This window comes from Salvia hispanica, chromosome 1 (genome assembly GCF_029641045.1).
Source record: "Salvia hispanica isolate PSC_SH4W2 chromosome 1, Shi_PSC_v1, whole genome shotgun sequence".
Classification (NCBI taxonomy): Eukaryota; Viridiplantae; Streptophyta; class Magnoliopsida; order Lamiales; family Lamiaceae; genus Salvia; species Salvia hispanica.
In genome coordinates, this window is record NC_142692.1 from 12,963,260 (window position 1) to 12,987,378 (window position 24,119).

The window sequence follows — 24,119 nt, forward strand, 5'->3', positions numbered from 1 at the left end:
GCATTTTCCCCTCACAAATTACTGTAATAAGCAGAATCAGAGTTCCATGTGATGAATGAATATGGAAAATAAGCTATAAATAGGAATAGATGTAAAATTAGTAGTAGTACAAAGCCAACTAATCTATTTTGGCAAAAGTGTTTGTCGCCTACTCTCAAGTCTCAACATGTAGGAAATTACCAGATAGGTCAATTTCAATTACTCCCTCCGTCCCACTTTAGGAGTCTCGGTCACTTTTGTACACCCGTTTTATAAAAATCATAGTAAATAGTTAAAGTCGGAAAATGGTAGAGTAAAAGATAGAATAATGATGAGAAGAGTCTTAATAATATTATTGTCTCCCTTACTTTACCATTTTTCTACTTTAACTATGTATTATGATTTTTACAAAACGGGTGTATAAAAGTGACCGGGACTCCTAAAGCGAGACGGAGAGAATATTTATTTGACATTTTTCTCTATTCATATCTGTTACAATGAAAATATTAGTAGTAAAACAAAAGGAATTGACAGAATTTTCAAATTGATCGATCTTCCTAAAAAATACTATTGACAGCAATGAGCCTTATTGCAGCTAAGAAGTTGAGGCTGCACTCAAGCAATCATTTTTAACCCCTTAATCCATTTCTTTACGCATTTAATTGCCTAGAGAGAGCATGGTATGGGGCGCCCACCATTCCTTGGAAGCTGAGTTTCAACTTTCATCCCACATTTCTCCTCAATCTTGGAAGCCATAGTTGATAAACAACGATTATACACAATTTTATATGGCCCAAAGTTGAAACTATTGTCGTAGCTATCTGCATTTTCAGACAAACTCAGATACTCAAGAATCTGTGAAGATCGAGTCTCCTCTGTGCGGGTATGCCAAGAGCAAGAATCTCATTCTTGAATCATATGTATATCTCTACTTTTAGACATTCATTTCAGTTAAAGATTCATTTTTTTTTCTTTCGGCCTTTGTGGGCAGCAATGGTTTTCAAGAAAGTGGTAATTTTGATGATGGGTTGTTTGGGGATGTCGAAGCAGCCCACGCTGCCTGCTCCTCCAGCTGAAACTGCTGAATCTTCATCCACTGATGTTCAAATTTGTGGCTCAAAAAGAATCAGGCTCAGTGATGGCAGATTCTTGGCTTACACAGAGAGAGGAGTCCCCATGAATAAGTCCAATCACAGAGTTATTGTTGTTCATGGATTTGGTAGCTCTAAAGAAATGAATTTCATGGCTTCTCAGGTGGAGTTATTTCTCCCCTTTTAATTATGTTTTAAATTAATGATGGATTTAGGAAAGTTGCTCTAGGTGTAAATGCACTTTGTTTTTTTCATGTTCATGTTAAATAGTAGTTTGTCATAGTTGGAATTCTAGCTTGTTGTTCTTGTGAAGATAGAATATTGGTTTCTTGTGGTGAATTAAGTTTATTTACAAAGCAGAAACTTGAATATTTGCTTCTGATTCTGTTGTGATAGGGTAATTAGCTCTTTTTGTTGTTAATTGAGAAGTTATATAGGGGGTTGCTGATCTGATTTTATCCTCTAGGATTTACTTGAGGAGTTGAAGATATGTCTTCTGTTGTTCGACCGGGCTGGATATGGAGAAAGTGATCCCAATCCAAAGAGATCATTAAAGAGTGAAGCATCTGACATTGAAGAACTAGCTGATAAGTTGCAGCTGGGATCAAAGTTCTTCGTGCTTGGGGTGTCGTTGGGGTGCTACCCCATCTGGGGTTGCCTTAAACGAACACCAAACAGGTAGTGTGGATGTAGTTACTCTGTTTGATCCAATTAGGTTTGATGTTTGAGATATAGGACAATTTTTAATTTCTTGCTGTTTGTGATGTTTAGGCTAGCAGGTGTTGCATTAGTAGTTCCTTACATAAACTACAAATGGCCATCCCTTCCTAGTGACCTAACAAGAGATGACTATCGCATGGGCCTTTCTCGGTGGGCTGTTTTCGTTGCAAGCCATGCTCCAAGATTGTTGTATTGGTGGTTGACACAGAAATTGTTCCCTTCGTCGACTGTTCTTGATAGGAACCCTGCATTCTTCAGTCGAAAGGACTTAGAAGTGTTGAAGATCACACCAGGGTACCAATTGCTAAATCAGGTATCATCACCTATAAACATGAAAAAGAAAATCATCTGAGCTATGTAGATCATGATGTGTGTGTGTGTGTTTTGTACCAATGCAGAGCAAGATAAGGGACCGAGCTGTGTTTGACTCCCTACGCCGTGACTTTGTGGTTGCCTTTGGCAAGTGGGACTTTGACCCGTTGGAGCTGTGCAATCCGTACCCTCAAAAGGAAAGCACGGTGCATATATGGCAAGGGTACGAAGACAAGGTGGTGCCTTTTCAGCTGCAGAGGCACGTATCGGGAAAACTGCCTTGGATTCGTTATCATGAAGTCCCGGATGGAGGGCATCTGCTGGTTTATGATTCTGATGTGTGTGAAGCCATTTTGAGGTCTCTTGTCCTTGGAGAAGATCCTCCTCAAATGTACAAACCTCAATGCTAGTTTGCTTGATTTTTTTTTATTATTTTTTTCATTCTTGTTCATGACAACAGTGATGATCTTGTAAAGTAGATTGCATAATTGGTAGTGATTTATTTGTTTCAAAAAACTTTTGGTTGTCAATGGAGTTGCAGTTATTGATGTTAACCATCCCAAACAGAGATTATTTGATATAGAATCTATTCTATCTAAGGTTTTATGGATTATAATAGCTGGCTTCAGCTTGCTTTAGTTTATTCTCTACTTTTTCTTCTATATTTCTATTCACTTACTTATATCATTCTCTTTTTGGCAATTTGATCAAAACATTTAAGTTTTCAAACCCACATTAAAATCCATCACTATGATAATTAAGCTAAATTAACTGGGCCTACACTTGCTTATAAGCCCACTGCGCAGTGCATAAATATTGGGCTGGGGCCCATTTTCTATCAATAAACCTTACTTTTTTATAATAACTTTATTTTGTAACAAAAAAAAGTAAAAGGAAACAGAACTCATTGTAAATTGTTCCTAATGGGATTAGGCCACGTTTATCAAAACCGAAAATAAATACTCTATTATATAGCCCAATAATATTTTTGAATCAGTGATATCTGATGAACCTTAGACACAGGAATAGTAACTTAAAATTATATCTCTTGGCCCAAAAAATAAGCACTGTCATACCAAGAGATCCAAGTCAAAAATTAGATGCGATGATGCACTAATTATTTATTGCACTTGAAAATATTAGTACTAGTACCGTTATTATAATTAGTAGCACTGAATAGGATGTGCCACAGAATTCAAATTTTAGAAAATTACAATTAGTTTACCATTTATGCTGTGGCTATTACTTTCAATTAAAATAAATTATAGTAGTAGTACTAATTTCTACCAGAATGTTTTATGGTTCAAGACCAAAAAATATTATGTTTACATTTATAAATTACATTTCATTTGTATTATTTCACAAAGAATCTGTCGCGTTCCCACTTACACTATTTATGAAAAAAATAGAATATAGACTATAGTTTTCAATTCTTTCAGCTGGCGCACATAAAATTTTATTTCTTTTTCGAAGCCTATTGAATAAGGGTGAACTGTACATATCATCAACTAGTTGAAAAACTACAAAGTCTCATATGATTATCTATTCCCCTTTGGAGATGTAGTTTTGCCAAGCAATATTTTCATTGTTCCTAGCACGTTAACCTATATTTGACTAAGCATATTTTAGCATTTAATACTATAATATTACGTATATTTGAACGAAGAAGAAAAAATATGTTAATGAACTATTTTTAAATGCAAATTAAAGATATACTAAAAAAGTCAAACCTTTATGATGGTTACATTCGTTATGTGTTATGTTGTTAACAACATATCATCATGGGTTCATGTCTACCGTTGTCGGCAAAAATAAATAATTTAACCGCCAATGATTAGCAAATAAGTTATTCTATTCGATCATTAATTATTGTTTATGTTTGATTTGGAAACGCTGCTAATATTTTACATTGCATTTGGTATAATCAGGCTGCGAACATTAATATTTATATTTTATTCGTACTGTTTGAATAATGGTTGTTAATCATTAGTTTCAGTATATAATCAATATTGTTGATTAAAACAAGTATTGATGACTTCAAACACGAATAAATCATAAAATGGAACAAGTATAACTTACCCAATAGAAGAAAATACTATCACGTTTATCATGATTGTTAATTTCAAATTTACTAAATCAAGATACCATTAGAAGATATTAGTATCAGATACGCTCAAGTTTTACATTATCACGCAACTAATGTTTAAATAAGTAAAGAAAGAAAGAAAGATATCATACTTTTACGTGATTAATCTATATTCTTGTTTAACGTATTAATTGAACGGAAAGATAATTTATTTATTTTTTTGAAACGAATTGCATAGTTTTCCCCACAACCTCTCATTTTTTCAACTGAATACTCTTTTTCCTTTTTGAAATGACGATTAAAATATTATTATATTTATTAAATAAATTAAGTACGCGAATAAAATAACTACATGTATATATTTCTCTTTTAAGTTAATTGTGTGCTCAATTTTTCCCTATATTTTTTACAAAAATTAAGTTCATGCGGTTTAAAAATAAATAATATAGGATAGAATGCTTAAATAAGAACATAATAGGTAGCCCCAACACTACTTTTTTTACTTTTTCAAATAAATAAGAAGTTGTATTAATTAAATATTCATATTCTAATTCAATAATTTTGCGAAGTGCACTAGGTGGCAATTGGAAAATGAAATGTTCATTTGGATCTGATAAGATGTATTTTTGTAAGGAGGGAATTTGATAGTATAATTTTTTAAGCGAATGAAAGGAATTATATGGAGTACAAGACAAATGTTCATAACCTCCACATGAATTCCTCCTTTATTTGCTCGTCTTTTGTGCTTTAAGAAATCCACCAAACAACTACAACAATTAGTAAACGAAAATAATAATGCACTAATAGACAATATTTTCATTAAAGATTTGGAAACTACTAAGGAAGAATCGAAGTATATAATTTTTTAGCAGAATATATGGAGTATCTAACTATTTATAGAGCAAATTACAAAACATAAATAATAAAAGACGATTTTAAACAACTCTGCAGAATTATGGAAACTGTTTTTTACTTTATTATTGCAAAGCTTCCAACTAATAATCAATTTTTAATTTTCATTAAAAAAATAAAACCTAAGTAGTACTCCATTTGTTTAACTTTAAAAAGAAAATGTTATGGTATATACTTCAAACTTTTTTCATTAGCATCATTAACTTTACAAATTATATAAAAATCAAAACTAGAATACTTCTCTATTAACTCAAATAAATATACTCCATAAAGAATTGATCAAAATTGATTATTTATTAATTTATAAAATTAATTATGTCAATAATAATTTTAAAATCTAAAATGAAATTAAATGTATGAAATAAAACAAATATTAATAACAATAGCAAAAGCATATATTAGGATAACATTTCTCATTATACTATTTTATCTGTTTGCTAGGATTAGAATACTCCATATCCCTTATCTTAGTGTTATCTAACCTAAAATGACTTAAAGTATGTATTTTACATATTTTGCCTCATTTCTCTAATAATAATTTGTTTGAATGAGATCGCATAATATTGGGAGAATATTGTGTGAATTAATATCAGAGTATATTATGCATAAATTAGAGTAGAGCAATTAATGTAAATCTAGGTTTACCATATATGTAGAATACTAGTCTATAAATTTGTAGCCTCTGTATCATATGAATTATTGAATAAGAAAGAAAACTTCTCCCACCGATTTATAACATGGCCTCAAAGCAGGAAAGATCTTGGCTCAGAAAATTCTCATCATAGCCAAATATACCATTTCTCGAATGTCAGATACAGAGGATAACAAACCAGAACAAATAACCAGTTTGAAGAATAGCAAAAGCGTCACGATTGCATTCAAATTGAATGGAAAGAATTACCCCATATGGTCAAGGCTGATCAAGGTGAAGATAGGAGGCCGAGGAGCCTATTCATACATCCGGAACGAACCCCCAGAACCGGGGAGCAAGGGATTCGATGAATGGGAAGAGAACGATCTGGTGGTGTTCTCGTGGATCGTTGACAACATCGAGAATGATATCGTGGCTGATTTCGCACACCATCTAACCGCCAAGGCACTATGGGACAGTCTCGCTGTGACGTTCGAGAACAAGGCCGACAAATACCACATCTACGACCTGGAAGAGAAGGCAATAAACATCAAACAGGGAAACCTTGATCTGGAGACCTATTACCGGAGGATCCACGGGCCGTGGATCAGCATCAACAGAAGCCAAAAACAGCCGATTGATTGCTGTGATAAGGGAATCAGTCAGTTTCGAACACATTCGAATGAGAAACGATTGATCAAATTTCTGATCGGGTTGAATCAGGAGTATGATTCAATTCGAAGGGACATCTTGAAGGAGGAACCGACCCCATCAGTGGAGGCAGCCTACAGATGGGTGAAGACGGAGGCGGCTCGACGTCGAATCATGCCACCGGCATCGCCGTCACCCACCGGAGAAGCCAACGGCAGCAATGCCGATTCATCATTTGGGGTTGAAATCGGACAAGGATTCGCAGCAATCGGTCAGAGCTCAAACACCCAAAACCAACGACCACAGAACCGCGACACTCCAGCGCGCCCCTCCACCACCAGCCGATCGGGAAGTCAGCGTCCCGACACCTCAAAATTGTGGTGTTCCCACTGTGGGAAACAGAAGCATACGTGGGAGACGTGCTTCAAAAGATTGGGGTACCCGGAATGGTGGGAAGAACGCCAAAAGGCGAGGGCTTCTCAAGCAAAATTGGCCATCGGAGAAGGACCACCGCGGCGAAATGATACCGGAAACCAGAGGGAACCGACTGGACAAGGAGTGGGAGGACGTCAGGAGAGCCACCCGACCGGCGGCAATGTGAGGGGGGCCGGCAATTTCGCCGGCAGAATGGAATCGTCAGAGAAGACGGCGCAAGGAGGTAACGGGTTTGGCTCTAAGCCAAACCCTAATTTAATCTCTCAACAATTATGTTTTTTACCCCATGAAAATAGCTATTATCATAAAAGACCCCACTCACTTAAGTTTCAGCCCCCAGACTCCCCGAAATTAGAAATTGGACCCCGGACAGTTCAAAAATTGCATACTTACCCCAATTATGTATCTGAAAATCGTTTTGCACCCCTACTAGAGACTTCCGCTGCATTTCACGTGCATAATGTTGTTGATAAACACTCAAAGGGTTGGATATTTGATTGTGGGGCAACCGATACCATGACTTCGGATAGACATGATTTTATTAATTTTGATGAGGGCACGAAATCTTATATTAGAACTGCAAATGGGGAATTAATTTTTGTAGAAGGATCGGGAACAATTGAAATATCTCCTACACTTCGGCTTAAGAACTGTTTATATGTCCCTACTTTATCTCAGAGACTGATGTCTATTAGTCACGTGACCAAGGAGCTAAATTGCACACTTCTGATGCACCCCGATTTTTGTATTTTACAGGATATTCAGACGAAGAGGATTCTTAGGCGTGGCACTAAGAAACGAGGGCTCTATTACGTGGATGAGATAGTTCAACGTGGCAGTGCGATGCTGGCTCACGGATCCACAAAATAGGAAACTTGGCTCTGGCACCGAAGACTAGGAAACCCTTCTCCTGGTTACTTTAAATTGCTTTACCCGAACCTTTCTATTTCTTCTGATTTTTCATGTGAAACTTGTGTTTTGGCCAAGAGCCACAGACAGTCTTTTAAGCCTACAAATACTCGTGTGAAATCTATGTTTTCTTTAGTACACTCTGATGTTTGGGGTCCTGCACCCACTGTTGGTGGGAATGGTTTTAGATATTTTGTGTTTTTTATTGATGATTGCACTAGAATGACATGGATTTACTTTCTGAAACACAAGTCTGATGTTTTTGATAGATTTACCTCTTTCTTTAAACTTGTCCAAACACAATTTCACACCACAATTCAAACCCTTAGGTCAGATAATGGGAGGGAATTTGTGAACAGTGCTATGACCCAATTTTGTAAAGACAAGGGCGTAATCCACCAAACCTCATGTGCTTACACACCCGAACAAAATGGGGTGGCTGAACGAAAGAACCGAACAATTCTAGAAATGACCCGAGCCCTAATGATTGAATCCAGAGTCCCTACATTTTTTTGGCCAGAAGCTGTTGCTACATCTGTTTACCTGATTAATCGCCTCCCAACCAAAACACTAAACATGAAAACCCCCCTTGATTCCCTCTCCAAAAAGGCCAAAATACCCGAACACCTAAACCTTCAGCCTAAAGTCTTCGGCTGTACTGTCTACACCCATATCCCAAAACACGAGATAACCAAATTATCACCGTGTGCAACCAAATGCGTCTTTGTGGGATACGGGGTGAACCAAAAAGGTTACAGATGCTATGACCTTCCACTCGAAAAATCACTACCACCATGAACTGCAACTTTCTTGAAACTGAATTTTTCTATCACACCCACCTTAGTAGTCAGGGGGAGAGTTGTCCAAATAATTATGAGGACTATTTAAGTTTGGTTGTGCCATTGCCAAGCTCCCCGATTGAGGATTCAACAGAACCAGTGGTGGTCACTGCCGCCGAGCAAGTCTCACCACAAGGACCGACTCATCCGCCCCCAACTCCTCTTCCGACGATATCCGAGGTAATACCTGAACCGAATGTTGTGGAAAATACAGTTATCACTGACCCAGTTGATACAGAAACCCAAGAAGAGAATAACACTGTGGATGGAACCACCGGGAGATACCTACTTCCCTTCCGAAGTACAAGGGGGATCCCGCGAAAAGATATTCACCTGAAAAGATAGGGAAGAAGAGCCGTTATGGGGTGACAAACTTTGTGCAAGGAAATCTAACTAAGATGGCTTGTGCATTTGAGGCTGCACTATACGAAGAAGATGAAATCCCACAAACAGCCGAGGAAGCAATGAAGCATAAGAAGTGGAGAGAAGCAATGCTTATTGAAATGAAAGCCCTGAGGAAGAATAACACATGGATCAAAAGCAAGTTGCCTGAAGGAGCTAGAACTGTCGGGTGCAGATGGGTGTTCACGATAAAGAGAAGACCAGATGGAACAATAGAAAGGTACAAGGCACGACTCGTGGCGAAAGGGTACACCCAGACATATGGTGTGGATTATGCTGAAACATTTTCCCCGGTTGCTAAGATTAATACTGTACGTGTGTTATTCTCGATTGCTGCTAATAAGGATTGGTCGCTCCATCAGTTCAATGTCACAAATGCATTTCTGCACGGAGAGTTACCTAAGACAGTGTTTATGGAACCACCGTCTGGTTTCACAGGGGATTTCAGAGATAAAGAAGTGTGCCAACTCAAGAAGACACTATACGGGTTGAAGCAGTCACCACGAGCGTGGTTTGGGAGATTTACAGAAGTGATGAAGAAGTACGAGTATGAACAAAGTAATTCAGATCATACTTTGTTCATCAAGAAGAGAGGAGGAAAGATTACATGTTTGATTATATGTGTGGATGACATGATCATTACTGGGAATGATGAGGAGGAGATAGCCGAACTAAGGAAGAACTTATTCCATGAGTTTGAGATGAAAGATCTTGGTCTCCTTAAGTACTTCTTAGGGATAGAGGTGCTAAGGTCGAAAAAGGGAATCTTCATAAATCAGAGAAAGTATATACTCGACTTGCTGGCCGAGATAGGGATGATTGATTGTAAACCAACAGATACTCCTATGGTACAAAATCATGGATTGCAGATGAAGGAAGGCGCGAAGTTGACCGATAGGGGGAGATATCAGAGGCTAGTTGGTAAGCTTATCTACCTATCCCATACACGACCTGACATTGCATATGCAGTTGGAGTGGTAAGTCAGTTTATGCATTCACCGCAAGAGGAGCATTGGGAAGCCGTGTTAAGAATTGTCAAGTACTTGAAGGGAACAACCGAACATGGGCTTATGTTTGAGAAACATGGTCACCTGGAGATACATGGTTTTACTAATGCAGATTGGGCAGGAAACCCGAATGACCGAAGGTCCACAGCCGGATACTTTACCTTTGTAGGAGGTAATCTTGTGACATGGAGAAGTAAGAAACAGAAGGTAGTAGCTCTTTCTAGTGCAGAGGCAGAGTTCAGGGGAATAAAAAGTGGACTAACAGAAGTGTTGTGGCTACGAAGACTTATGACAGAGTTGGATCTCCGGCCCATCCTTCCTTGTAGATTATTTTGTGACAACAAGGCGGCTATCAGTATCTCTGAAAATCCGGTACAACATGACAGAACAAAGCATGTGGAAGTAGATAGACACTTCATAAAGGAGAATCTCGAAGCAAAGGTGGTGGAAATGCCTTATGTCAAGTCCGAAGATCAACTGGCTGATATCTTGACGAATGCAGTAAATTCAAAGACATTTCAAGAAGTACTGGGCAAGCTAAGTATTGGGAACCCCATCACTTAGCTTGAGGGGGAGTGTTGGAATGAGATCGCATAATATTGGGAGAATATTGTGTGATTAATACCAGATTATATTATGCATAAATTAGAGTAGAGCAATTAATGTAAATCTAGGTTTACCATATATATAGAATACTAGTCTATAAATTTGTAGCCTCTTTATCATATGAATTATTGAATAAGAAAGAAAACTTCTCCCACCGATTTATAACATAATTCATGGTCTTTCTTTCAGTCATGACATTGTCACATGACTCACATAATCGATTCTCCTTTCCTAGAGAGGCTATTATGACAAAGTAAATTTTTCATAATCAAAGAGAATAGGTGTGATTTTAAAAAGGAAGGGAAAAATAATTTGCATAATATTGATATACATTTACAAGAGAACACTGTAGTATGTAGACATTAAACCAAAAGCTACATCAAAATTATAGGAGAATTTTCTAAGAAAAAGTGGCCCTAAACAACCTCACTGCTCCACCACATTTAATCTAATATAATTATCAAGAAACCCGGTAATGTTAAAAATCAGAAGATTGAGAAGTGATTTTGAGAAGAATGCACCATCTGCAAATCCGTCGTCGTTTGGCAAGAATTATCATCTGCAGCAGCAATCATACTCCTGAAAAAAATACCAAAAAAGTTGAAATTTAAAACATTTTACTAAGAGTATATCTCAAGAACCCCAATTGCTATGCAAAATGGTCTTACTCTCTTGGTCTTGAAGCCCACAGGGAGCTCAGAGCTCGTAGCCGGCCATAGTAATCTCCTATCACCAAGAAGCATCGTGCAGCTTGCCGGATTGTCAGCAAACGGTGCAGCTGATGAAGGGTCTGTTGCCTTAGATTATCTGCCTGTGTTTTTGCATGAAAATGGAGTCAACAACAGCAAGGCCTCATTTGTTCATTTTTAAGCTATAACTGTTTACCTAATGAAGGAATAAAAGCAAACAAGCCATTGTCATTGCAAGAAATGAGCCTCTATGATTTGTTAGCCATCAAAACTATCAGTGGGGGTTCCACCAGAAATGGACTAATTTGTCATATCATTCTAAAGCAACTTTCATTAAGGCATTGCTTTCAGTTTCTTGAATAGGAAGTATTTAATCTTTCCATTTCTAACTAGGCATATCTTTTGATCCTATTCAATATGGCCATTTCTAAGAGTTAAGGGATGCTACCTAAAATTCAACAATTTTGAGATGCTGTTTATGCAAATGCAAGAAGGTTGTAGGTATATGTACTTATGTGATCCGAAGATAAAATTTATTTACTCCACATGACGAGGTAAGTCCAATCCCTCTATAAAGTAAGTACTGTATAGTTGAGACATCACTTAAAAGAGAAAGCAGAATATAAAGCCAAAAGGAAGGGAATGATACTACTTTCTCTAGTTGCATCAGTTTCCGACATCTGCTTTCTAATCACTTATCGCTTATCTCACTAAATAAAGTCACATTTAGCATCAAACCACTACATGGTGTGTCCTTAAAGCGCAACACCTCAACTTTTAAACTACTTTAGATAAGGGATTAAAACTAAATTCCACTTTTGCATAGTTAAGTCATCTAATTTCAGGGTTTGATCAATCTAAACGGAAAAAACGGAAGCAGGTGTGGACATATGTACCTGCCGAACAAAGCCTTCAAGATTGGCTAGCTTGCCTAACGCCATGGCCATATGTTGCATGTTGTCATTAACAGAGCCATTAGCTATGGTATCAACTAAGGATTGCTGCAATTGTTCCAACCCTTGTGAAAGTGCCTCCTCTGCTTGCTGTGAGGAATGCTGGAGGCTGCAAATCCCCATGAATTGCTGTTCTGTTAAAGGGCCTAATTGCGGTATTAACATCTGCTAATCAAGAAAATTTTAAGGATTATTAAACAATGAAAAAATGTGCATGGTGACAAATGAGTGATGAACTAAACCTTGATGAGGTCGGATGGCCGGAAACCGCCCATCCAAAGGAAACACCTCTCGGCCGGTGTAGTCCACATTCCAGTGATAAGGTGGAATACGTCAGATTTGGCAGCGGCACCTTTTAGGAGAAAGACCTCGTCATAATGAGCAATGTATCCCTCAACTATAACCCTCAAATCACCGTCGGATAAGTGAGCTTGAAATGCAGTCCGGAGTTCACACATGTGCCTATGATCATTATCTAGCCATCTTGAATATTCCATATCAAATATTGCCCCACCTAAGAAAGTTATAATATTATTTCATAATGATTTGTGAAACACAATCCATAGGGTCCATGCATGTTGCAAACACAAAGTAAAGACACAACTCAAGAAAGCACAAAAGGACAGCCTCAACCACTAACTACTACTCTACCATATTTTTTTTCTCTTCTTTTTTTTGGTTACATTTATATGATTCTTTCATTCTTTGTTTTTTGTTTTTTGCTTTTTTATGTTTATCCACATAACTATAAAGTAGCCTTTCTGCAAAATGTACAAAGGCTCATGGCCAAAATTCAAATATCTGTGGGCACAGATGAGGCAAAAGACTGAACTGAAAATATTCCAAATTTCCAAATATTATCATATACGTAGGTAGAAACCAGCTATCTGGGAAGGGGAAAAAATATACACAACACAGTCAATGACACACTTGATACCATGTGGTAAAAGTTGCAGACTTGGTCATACAGTTATTTGATTTAAATCTTTTTTTCCCCTGAAACAGTAATTAAAATCTAGCATGGCCTCGAAGAAGCAGTAAACTTCTAATCAAAGTAAAAAAAATTTGTTTTACTTGAAAATTTTTACAGGCCTAATATGGACTTTAAATCTCTTCTTACCACATAACTGGACATCAAATCTAGGCGAAAATATAAGATTCAGACAAATTTGATGTTTTTGTTCATAAATGGATTGAAATTAGATAGATCTAATAATGTCAATTATGTTTAAGAGATCCCATAATGCAAGAATTAACTAACATGGAAAATACCAACTCCTCCCCCCTGAACAAAGATGAAAGCATTAAAAAAAACATCTTTACAAAACTCCACCAAGAATTAATTAAAACATTCATGGGAAAAGGGGAAGAAGTCTTCAATAGGGCAGTTTAATCAAATCACAAATGAGAAATGTAGAGAGATACCAGAGTTAATACTCCCACTTGCAGCCCCACCTCCTCCTAAGAAAAGTCCCTGTGAATATAGTAATAGAGAAATAGAGAAAGGGAGTGAGTCAAGAAAATCAAATAGAAAATTACACACTAATTATTTAATGTTTTTGGATTGGCAGCCTTCACTTATTTTATAAGTAGGAGTATATTAGTAGGACATTAGATGTCTTAATTTTTCTTTGTTGCTAGTACTAATAGATTAAATGTTACTCCTGTTGTTACCTGTGACCTTGCCCTCTGGAGGTCTTGTTCCATCTGAGCAAGCCTGATCCTGCTTGATTCTAACTGCTGTACATAGGCCTGTAGAAACACACATGTATATAGATACAAAATCTTGGTTTTAAGAAGAAAAAAAGAGAAAGGAGCAAATAAAACTGCAACTTACCTTTTTTCTAAGTCTGCTCTTCCTAGCTGCTTCCCTATTTTGGGCTAAACGTCTCAATGTCTGTAAGAAGAAAAAAGTTTATACAAATTCAAGATCAAGATCTTCAAAGAATACATATTTGGGAATTAAGAAAAATCTATAGAAATTATAAAATTCAGTGGGGCTACAGATTTCAGCTCATGCATGCATGTGAATAATGTGGGCTGTTTTGATCACCTTAGCATCAAGCACTTCGTCTGAGTTAGAACCAGGCCCTCTTTTCTGCATTTTTTAAAAATAAATTCAAGAGAGACAATTGTTAGTACTTTACTAGAGTCGAGAAGTGGCAGCTAGAACAAACAAATTTTATAAGGCAAAATTTTGAACTTTATAGTATTCTATTCTGATTTAGGGAATGGGGGAGGAAGGTAACGTGTCAGCAATGGTAGAATCTTTTGAAAAATTTAAAATTTTCATTAACAAAATCAAGTTGGTCATTATTTAGAAGATACTATATGCTGGCATTTTTATAGCTCTTTCTTAACAAGGTGATGACCACTGCAACAATGTCTACTAATGATTTCCATTGTTTCTATCTGTGAAAAAATATTAAACTACAGTTCTTGGGATGGGAAAAAGTAGGCAATTATGAACAAGGACTTAAACTGCAGTCGTGGAGATTGATGACACACAGCTACAATAAGATCAAGAAAGATAAAAAGAAATACAATACTCTTAACACTGTAAAGATTCTGCTTTTCCTTATATGTCAGAATAAAATCAGAAAAATCCCTCAGCAATCTGAAGGAGCAGTTCCCTTTGCCAACATCTTTCTTGCAGCAATTGGAATTGAGTGATAGAAGCAATAGAGATGCGAGCTTTTTCCGGAGCTATAGGAAGAAATTCAAGCAAGAATTAGGAAAAAGTGTAGCAGACCTTTTCTTGGGCTGGTTTAGCTTTAGCAGCAGCTGGATGGGAGTGGGAGCCACTTATCCTTGGGCTGTCAATCCCACCGGCAGAGTCCATCTGCCGCGGCGGTGGCTGACGGTGGTCGGTAGGAGACTCGGGGGTGTTGGAAAGTGTATTTACAGCTGACCCTGAATCAGTACTCCCTTCTCCTGATTTTGAGCTTCCCTGTATTAAATGGCACAATTCTTTAGTCAAAATCGCTTTCATTACAAAACTCTCCAAAACACATTTAAGAACACTCATGAAAGATTGAGAGAGCAGCAGCAGCAATGAATAAATCTATGTTTTGAAAAGATTGTGTAATAAATTAAGAAGAAATGTAAAGTTGGTCAAAGATTGAAAGGAGAAGTAAATATAGAGTACTCTTGTGGTATGCTGCTGGAAACTCATAGCATATCCAGAGTTGCTGCAGGCCTGATTTCGGTGTCTAAGGCTGCAAAAGATCAAAGCAAAATCTTCAAGAATCAGCCTGAATAAAAATTGAAGAAGGGAAATTTCTGAAATTTTTGGCTTTCAAACTTTGGTTTAGAAGCTAGCTAATCTCCTTTAGCTTTGCAGTTATGGTTTTTTTCCAAATTTGAAGCACACGCCATTCAAATCCCTAGTCCGAGAATGATTTCTGCGCAGGAAATAGAAACCCCTTTGCCCTCTTTCTATAGACACGTGTTTCTCTCTCTTGGGAGTTGGTTACACAAATCAACGTATGAAAAGTAAAAGAGAGTAAGTAGCATACGTTGTTTTTTGTCATTAACTCCTTGCAGAATAATGGCTTCCTCAAGCTCCCCAAAATCAAAAGGTGAGCCTTGTTGATTTCTTGTGAAATAAAAAGTCAGAACTTTTGGTAAAACCCAAATCGAAAAATGAAATCTTTTTTGTTTTGAACTTACATGATTAGTAGAGTTGTTGGGGTGGTGAAGCGTGTGAGCAATCGTGTAGGGGATATGGTGGTGGTGTTGAGCTCCCGAGTCAGACAATTCACCGACTCTGTGACTCGCCATGCAAACTCAGTTTCAGCCCATTCATGATCGTCTTGTTTTCAAGAGCATTCTTGCGTAATTAATTTAAAAGGAGTGAGAGGGTACAATCTTCCTCTCTAAAATGACTTACAATAATGGACTTCACTAGCTGTGTGTAATACACCCTCCCTCACAAAATATGTGAATTTGAAATAAAACACAAATTAATTACACTATATTTTACTATACAATATATAAAGTATTCCACATATTAAGAGTTTAGACCCACAAATTATTAGTGTTAATTTGAAAATAATATAGTGGATAATAAGGGTGTATGACCCACATATTTTTAGTATTTATTGAATTTATATAGTCGTAGAAGTTGTAAATAAATTGATACTATATATCAATAATTATTTAAAGACAGTATTTCATAAATGAAAATATTGGTAATATTTTTATGTGATGGACGAAAATGAAAAGTGCGCATATTTTTATGGGACGTAGGGAATACTAGTTTTAATTACTCAGAGCATTTGCAAGAGAAAACTTAAAGAGTACTCCCTCCGTTCTATAATAATACAGTCATTTCTTTTCGTTGTAAAGATTAAAGAAATATATTATACTCCTTTTGTCCATAAAAAATAGTCTCATTTGTGAACCATGCGAGTTTTAATGACAAATTGGTAAAATAAGAGATAGAAAGGAAAAAAATGGGTTAAGTTAGAGATATAAAAAATGGGTAGATTGGACGTCCCAAAATGATAAAGTTAGACTATTGAGACTCACGGCATACTAGTGACCTGAGGCTCAGCACCCATGATCGTATCATTTACGGACTCTATGTGTTAATGTTAATCTATGATCTTATTCAATGGTGCTTTTTTTTACTTTTAATTATTATTCCAATGTGTTTTATTATTCAATCATTCTCATTTTTTAGTCAAAGTCTCTTTAACTTGGTTAATAGGAGGAACATAGATAAAGAAACTTTGAGATTTGTATAGTGTTCAACATATGAATCCTGGATAAGTTGTTTTACATGTCGTTTTATATTTAGGGTTTAGGAATATTTACAATGCATTTGTAGGAATATTGAACCGATGATGTAAATGAATTCATGTACGTTGGTAATTAGAAATTGAATTAGAGCTTACTATACGGCTGTAGGAGTTAATTCAATGAGTATGAATATAATCTTATTGTTTATGATTTAGCAAAGGTTAATTCAAGTTTATATGAACATGTTCAATGTGAGTAGAACGAGTATATCCATTAACTTAAAAACTCTAAAAAATCATAGTACAAATATTTTCATGTTGTGATTTCCTCAACAGAGGATCCCCTTTCATCCTCAAAGTCAATACCAGTATACCACTAAAAAAATCGTACAGTACTTTCTTCATTCCTAAACAATAGACTAGTTTTATCATTTTGGGTCGTCTATAATATTAGACAAAATCTAAATATGGAAAGTTTTCCAATAAAAAATAATCCACAATCCACTAACACTAATTTCTAGGGGTGCAAATTTAGTTTTCGTTGGGTTTTGGGTACCTGAAACCCAAAATTATGGGTTCGGGTATGGGTTTGGGTACGGATTGGGTAGTTAATGTTAGGATATTTTTGGGTTTAGGGTACCCGAAACTCGTACTAGGGTACCCGACTAATACTCGATTCGTTATGTATTTGTGATAAATATTTTTATTTAGTATACGGCCTACGGCCTGTAGGGTAAATTTATATAATCACATTTAGAATCATAATCTAGAGAATGTTAAAGCATTAAAGTTAGAAGTTTAAACTTTTAATAATAGTCAATAAATAGTAGTATTGTGTTATTTTTAATAATTTCTATTCTCATCCCAATATAATTTATATAAATAGAATAAATTTGAAATTTAATAATTTCGGGTGTATGGGTACCTGCATCGGGTATTAGGATACCCGTATTCACGTACGCTGTCAGGTTTTGGGTATGATATTTTGAAATTTTGGGTTAGGTACTCGAATTTTCGGGTTTGGATAGGATACCCGAATTTGCATGCCAACTCATTTAACTATTTTTTTCTCTTTTCTCACTTTATTAATTGCATATTTAAATTCATGTCATTTACAAGTTTATCAATTTTTAGTGGAGAAGAGAGCAGTACTAAAATTTTTTTAGGAAATAATTTCCAAAATTCAGTTACCAAGAACCCGATCCACCAAAATAAATTTGAATTGTATTAACTATCAAGCATAAATGGGCTATAGATTGGGCTGTAATTAAGAGCCCAATAAGCATCCTTGTTAGGGTTTGTGCGTTAATATTTATGTGAATCTGCGCCACTCGCCCGCTTCTTCAGTCATTCCAGCCACCGCTCTTCAGGTTCGCATTCTCTCATCACTTTTTTTTTTTTTTTTTTTTTGTAATTTTATGTATCTCCTTTTCGCATTCTGATTCATTTCTTAGCTCAATTTCCGTGGTTAATTTTGCCCTTTCATTATGTTCATGTAGTGATTCGGGAAACTAATTGACCGTGAACAATGAGGTAAGATGATTCACCATTTTTGTTTTCAGATTTTCTATTTCAACTTTTATTCCATTCAAGGTTTATCTTTGAGTTTTCGATTTTCGATCTGTAGATACTTGGCTCCTAGTTCGATCAGTGAGCTATGTTCAAGCCTCGATTAACAATTTGATATACGATCGATGTTCTTCTGATTTAGGAATGTTTTCCGATTTTATCCAGTTTCATGTCGATAGAGCCCTCCTATAATTCATGTTTAGGCTGTATGATATGTAGATCATCTTAAAACAATTATCACCGGTAGCTATATATTTAAATAAAATCATATTAGAGGTTGATATGAATCCATGCTTCCCTCTTTTTATCTCCTCAGAAATAGGAAAAGTGTTGTAACAATATGCTGATGTTCTCTGTCATTGTAATTGCAGTAAGCTTCAGAGTGAGGCGTTGAGGGAAGCCATCACTGTGATTGTTACAGATTCTAAGGAAAAGAAGCGCAACTTCACAGAGACCATTGAGCTTCAGATTGGACTCAAGAACTATGACCCCCAAAAGGACAAGCGTTTCAGTGGATCTGTCAGGTTGCCCCATATCCCGAGGCCTAAGATGAAGATCTGCATGCTTGGAGACGCACAGCATGTGGAGGAGGTATGGAAGTTTATCTATATATTTTGCTAGCTATTGCGTTTGCTTTGGTTTGTTTTGTTATGTGATAAAAGGTATTTGTGTGTTTATCTATCAATGATGTTTATGTATTGTCTCTATATTGGTGTTTTATTATCAATAGGCAACCCAATATCGATGCTACTATTAGTTTTTATTAGTAAATCTAACTTTGTCTAAAATGATTAATTTCCTACCTTGGAAGTTTGATATGGGTTTCTCTATAATTCTGTATCTATAATTATATCTCATTAACACTGTTTTTGATGTGATTTGTTATTGTTTCTCAGGCAGAGAAGATTGGCCTTGCATCCATGGATGTCGAAGCACTGAAGAAGTTGAATAAAAACAAGAAATTGGTGAAGAAGCTAGCAAAGAGGTACCATGCTTTCTTGGCCTCAGAAGCTGTTATTAAGCAGATTCCACGTCTCCTGGGACCTGGTCTTAACAAGGCAGGCAAGTACCTAATCTGTGACCGATGCATGTCCTACTTACGAGAGTATAGTTGTATGTGTAAATTTGATTGAATCTGGTGCCTTAATCTGTTTCTTATTGGAAATCATTGCCCAGCATAAGTTTATAAATTTAAAGTGATGCTCATTCCTTTGTATGTTTATTTTTGACTTGAACAGTTGTGATAGGTCTGATACAAAATATTGATATCTGAACACAGTTATAAGCTCATAAATTTGTATTAATTTTATTTTCAACATATCTATATCCTCATTTTTAGGGAGGTGTTTGAATGCTATTATTGTGGTTAATTATTTTGATTATTATGATTCAGGCAAATTCCCTACTCTTGTTACACACCAGGAGTCTCTTGAAGCCAAGGTGAACGAGACAAAGGCCACAATTAAGTTCCAGTTGAAGAAGGTGCTCTGCATGGGTGTTGCTGTGGGTAACCTTGACATGGAAGAGAAACAGATCTTCCAGAACGTGCAAATGAGTGTCAACTTCCTTGTTTCCCTTTTGAAAAAGAATTGGCAAAATGTAAGTCCCATTTCCATGTTTTTGTTGATAGTAGTAATTCGCATGTGATAATTTTTTATTTTGTGATGGTATCAGGTGAGGTGCTTGTTCTTGAAGAGTACCATGGGAAAGCCACAACGTATCTTCTAAGAAGTTTATTGTTTATCGAAGAAAGTCAAGTTGTGTGAGCAGAAGAACCTATTCTAAACTTCCCAGGAACGGGAATTTTTTGGGCTTTTTTTTTTTTGTGAAATTGAACAAGGGTTTATTATTGATACTCTTTTGTAGTAGTAATTGTTTATCTCCAGATTATTGCTCATAATATGTTCCTTGGATTTATTAGTCTACTTGTTTTGATCAACTGTTAACTTATCTTACTTTTGCTTTGTTGAGATCTAAACAATTATTTTGATTAATACTATGAGAAAATGGAATGTTATATGCCCGTATAAGTTTTTTGTATGATATATTTCCTGTGTCCATAATCCAAAACAAATAGTAGTTCTGTTTGTTGATAATATGAGTTTTAATGAGAAATTGGTAAAGCAAGAGAAAGAGTGGATTGACGTGAGTTTTAATGTATAATTGATGAAGTAAGAAATAGAGATAAAGGGGAAGTTTTAATGTATAATTGGTAAAGTAAGAAATAGAGATAAAAGGGAAGTGTAACTGTGTAAGTAGTGAGTTCCACATCAATAGAAAAAAAAAAAAAAGGAATGAAGTGTAATGGTATAAATTATAAATATCATGATGTGTAGAGATAATGTGTTGTTTAACTGTTCCAAAATATAAAAAGTTTATATAGTAATTCTCAGAGATGAACTAATAAAGAAATACAACGTAGTTCATATTTTTCAAGGACAGAGGAAATATGATGTAGATCCATTTTTGTTCGAGACTTTATATTCCAACCTAAAATATAGTCCCTTCATCCCATTATGAGTGATCAATTTCTATTCGGACGTTGTTTTGCAAAAATAATACTAATAAATAATAAATAGTTAGAGTGATGTGAAAGTAAAGTAAACAAGAGAATAATATTAATACAATTATTTTCTATATTATTCTTTTTCTTACTTTACTCTCTCTCCACTTTAGTACTCCTCTACAACACAATAAGAGTTACTCCTATTGTGGTACGAGTTTTAAGAAATGTAAAGAATAGTGGGTTGAAAAAGTTAGTGAAATATGAAACCCAATTTTTTATATTGATTTTATAATAAAATGTGAGTGAAGTGAGTTAGTGAAATGTAAGACCTACTTATCATTTATGGTAAAAATAAAGTGTAACTCTTATTATGGGACGGATGTAGACATGTAGTATCATTTTATCAAAACAACGGCCAAAAAGAAACGACTCACTTATAGTGAGACAAAGGGAGTGCAATTTAATTTCAAGTAACAAAGTGGTGAATCTATATTTAATTTGACTTTGGTGTGAGTTTTAAGAATTTTAAAGAAAAGTGAAAAAGAAGTGGATAAAAAAATAATATAAGTATTAATTTATAATAGAATATATTTAAGAAAAATGGTAGAAAAAAATAGTGGGATTTGAATCTCATTTTTACATTTTAATGATATAAAAAATATGAGTGGAAAGATTTATTGGATATGAGATATACTTATTATTTATTTATAACAAAAATAAATTAACTCCCTTATTGATGCTTTAGTTATTATGTGGGATGTAAGGAATTCTAAAATGAATCCCACTTCCACAAATTATTCCTAAGAAATTGTATGAGGAAATTCAGAATAAGGAATACTCCTAATATTCCACCAAGGAGCTGAGCTAATAAGTAATAAGCAGGTTGGTGGCACCTGACTATCGCTCAAAGGAGTATATCTACTGCGCCTGCACCAAACATCGATCCCATACCCTGCGCTTTTCTCTCTCACTTCACAGCTTCAGGTTTCAAACTGCTTCCTACTTTTCATACTCCTGTTTATCTCTGCCTCCACTTCTTAATTTCAGTAAACAATTCCGATCACGCATGGATCTTGGAATCCTGTGTGTTGCTATTTGGTTTTGAAGATTTAAATTTATTGTTTGTTTTGTGCTTTATTAGATTTACGATTTTTGCCTGATGTTTGTGTGATTGCGATGTGTTTGGCTCTGGAATTCGACTTTTTTTTTCCTCTTTCGGACTGATTATTGGTTGTTGGTAGATTGAGCTGATTTTGATTAGCATATCTATGCAGAATCGTAGGAGTTTTTCTCAGATTGTGAATTGAGTTTTTGTCGCCTTAATGCCTGATTTACTGATGACTGCGTAATTAGAGGCTATTTTAAATGAATTATGCTGTAGAGAGTGTTTCACTACATCTTTAGTGTAAAGCATTGGAGAGGTTGTGGTGTGAATTATTGGCAATGGAGTTGACATTTGAAGTTTCTTAGATTTTTGCAAGTTTGGAGCCTTTGAGTCTTTGACACGTGTTTAGATTGTAAGCTGTACAAACTTTTACAGTCTTCTTGTGTGTTTGATTTTTGGTGAAAGTAGGACTCGTGTGTATGGTAGGAATAAGATGCCTTTTGAGATTGGATTAGCTAATCATCTTGTATTGGAGCTTCGAGTGAAGGGCATCGCACTATTTTCTCGCTCTTTTCATAATGCTCCGAACATCTAATGCTTCGTTGCATTAAAATGGATGACCAAATGTGGCTTCCGCCACTGTGGCCATCCGCAACTGGCAAATACTATATTGTACTTTAGGGAGATTGCATAGAATTGAATTGATTATGGAAAGAATGCATTTAATTTTGGTATTGTACTTTCAGTTTTGTTGATTAATCCTATCTTGACATAGCTAACGCGATATGAGACTGCCTTACCGGCCTTGATGCATTTTCTCTCTAGTTTTGATTTCACCTGGCATCAATGAGTTGAAAAAGTGTCTTTTGCAGGAGACTATAGCATGGCAACTGCAAGGCTTCCCACCGTTTCAATCTTTGGAAGTGTGCCTCGATGTCAAACCACGAGCGCCTTCATCAAGATCCCATCCTCTTTGGGTTCTCTACAGAGCACCTCTAGAATCTTTGGCCTGAAGGCAAAGGCTGACTACAAAGCTACTGCCATGGCTGTGTACAAGGTGAAATTGATTGGACCAGACGGTGCTGAGTGCGAGTTTGACGCACCTGATGATTGCTACATCCTTGACTCTGCTGAGTCAGCTGGAGTTGAACTCCCATACTCGTGCAGGGCCGGAGCCTGCTCCACCTGTGCTGGGAAAATGGTGTCGGGGACTGTTGACCAGTCCGATGGCTCGTTTCTTGATGACAAACAGATGCAGGAAGGCTACCTGCTGACCTGCGTTTCCTACCCGACTTCAGACTGTGTGATTCACACACACAAGGAAAGTGATCTGTATTGATAATTATCATCTCTTTGATATCAAGACATTTAAAAGAGAAACTATGCTCTCTGGCTGTAGTGTTGAATATCCAATCGTGATTTGTCGATCAATTTCTGTTAGCAAACTCTTTTTTATTGTTGTGCCTATTTTTATGTTGGAAATAGATAAGGGCGTGTTCACTAGACATAGATATAGTCCATTACAAAAGTAGACAAATTAGTAATACTAGTTTGTATAGTTTGGAGATTCGTTAGATTGAATATATTCTAAAACAAAAACAAAAGAAGTTGGTGTTCAAAATTCATGAGTTGGTGTAAACGGCTGGAAATCTGAAAGATAAATAGATACTTGAGCAAATTCCAGAGTCTCGATATGATATATAAATTAGAAATTTTTTATGGGCCAAAATCTAGAGGCCCAATTCAGAAACAACTTATCCTAGAATCTAAATATACAACTTGAATCAAATAAGCAAAAGAATATGAAGTTTAGAAATTCCAATGAACTTTAGGCATCCTTTTTTTGTAGGGATGTAAGAAGAATAAGAATAAAGGGGCTGTAAAAGTTTCCTATATTTGCATTTTATTTTATTGCCGTCTTTTTGTGATGATAAGAGAAAATCGAACTTTATAGGTGTGGGTGTATTTACTT

At 35.9% G+C, this 24,119-nt stretch overlaps 4 protein-coding genes and 1 pseudogene across 5 annotated transcripts; 4 read left to right on the plus strand and 1 right to left on the minus strand.

Annotated features, from left to right (window-relative positions):
• Positions 1 to 634: 634 nt before the first annotated feature.
• On the plus strand, positions 635 to 2,664 carry LOC125185375 (uncharacterized). Its single transcript, XM_048081903.2, has 5 exons — positions 635 to 862; positions 971 to 1,233; positions 1,537 to 1,748; positions 1,842 to 2,103; positions 2,189 to 2,664. Exons 2-5 carry the CDS (start codon positions 973 to 975, stop codon positions 2,510 to 2,512), a joined length of 1,059 nt encoding a protein of 352 aa, XP_047937860.1. The 5' UTR covers positions 635 to 862; positions 971 to 972; the 3' UTR covers positions 2,513 to 2,664.
• Positions 2,665 to 5,905: 3,241 nt separating this feature from the next.
• LOC148933281 (uncharacterized) lies at positions 5,906 to 7,599 on the plus strand. Its single transcript, XM_089059802.1, has 2 exons — positions 5,906 to 7,040; positions 7,574 to 7,599. Exons 1-2 carry the CDS (start codon positions 5,906 to 5,908, stop codon positions 7,597 to 7,599), a joined length of 1,161 nt encoding a protein of 386 aa, XP_088915928.1.
• Positions 7,600 to 10,867: 3,268 nt separating this feature from the next.
• Positions 10,868 to 16,020, minus strand: LOC125218634 (transcription factor TGA9-like; annotated as a pseudogene). The gene is made up of 12 exons (XR_016134642.1): positions 15,891 to 16,020; positions 15,741 to 15,842; positions 15,371 to 15,440; positions 14,975 to 15,172; positions 14,276 to 14,320; positions 14,060 to 14,119; positions 13,897 to 13,974; positions 13,648 to 13,696; positions 12,465 to 12,736; positions 12,166 to 12,387; positions 11,249 to 11,391; positions 10,868 to 11,159 (listed from the first exon to the last, which is right to left on the minus strand). The product of XR_016134642.1 is annotated as a transcription factor TGA9-like (transcript).
• Positions 16,021 to 18,264: 2,244 nt separating this feature from the next.
• LOC125224282 (large ribosomal subunit protein uL1y) lies at positions 18,265 to 20,456 on the plus strand. Its single transcript, XM_048127658.2, has 6 exons — positions 18,265 to 18,337; positions 18,467 to 18,500; positions 18,908 to 19,127; positions 19,433 to 19,598; positions 19,930 to 20,135; positions 20,211 to 20,456. Exons 2-6 carry the CDS (start codon positions 18,496 to 18,498, stop codon positions 20,262 to 20,264), a joined length of 651 nt encoding a protein of 216 aa, XP_047983615.1. The 5' UTR covers positions 18,265 to 18,337; positions 18,467 to 18,495; the 3' UTR covers positions 20,265 to 20,456.
• Positions 20,457 to 21,818: 1,362 nt separating this feature from the next.
• Positions 21,819 to 23,652, plus strand: FD3 (ferredoxin 3). The gene is made up of 2 exons (XM_048120642.2): positions 21,819 to 22,026; positions 23,020 to 23,652. The coding sequence occupies exon 2, from the start codon at positions 23,031 to 23,033 to the stop codon at positions 23,484 to 23,486; it is 456 nt and encodes a 151-aa protein (XP_047976599.1). The 5' UTR covers positions 21,819 to 22,026; positions 23,020 to 23,030; the 3' UTR covers positions 23,487 to 23,652.
• Positions 23,653 to 24,119: the final 467 nt, after the last annotated feature.

Coding starts and splice junctions, on each gene's coding strand:
- LOC125224282 (XM_048127658.2), top strand. Junction 19,599..19,929: donor ACCTGGTCTTAACAAGGCAG/GCAAGTACCTAA, acceptor ATTATGATTCAG/GCAAATTCCCTACTCTTGTT. Junction 20,136..20,210: donor TGAAAAAGAATTGGCAAAAT/GTAAGTCCCATT, acceptor TGATGGTATCAG/GTGAGGTGCTTGTTCTTGAA.
- LOC148933281 (XM_089059802.1), top strand. CDS start 5,906: ATGTCAGATACAGAGGATAACAAACCAGAACAAATAACCAGTTTGAAG. Junction 7,041..7,573: donor AGAGAAGACGGCGCAAGGAG/GTAACGGGTTTG, acceptor TGTATTTTACAG/GATATTCAGACGAAGAGGAT.
- FD3 (XM_048120642.2), top strand. CDS start 23,031: ATGGCAACTGCAAGGCTTCCCACCGTTTCAATCTTTGGAAGTGTGCCT.
- LOC125185375 (XM_048081903.2), top strand. CDS start 973: ATGGTTTTCAAGAAAGTGGTAATTTTGATGATGGGTTGTTTGGGGATG. Junction 1,749..1,841: donor CTTAAACGAACACCAAACAG/GTAGTGTGGATG, acceptor TGTGATGTTTAG/GCTAGCAGGTGTTGCATTAG. Junction 2,104..2,188: donor GGTACCAATTGCTAAATCAG/GTATCATCACCT, acceptor GTACCAATGCAG/AGCAAGATAAGGGACCGAGC.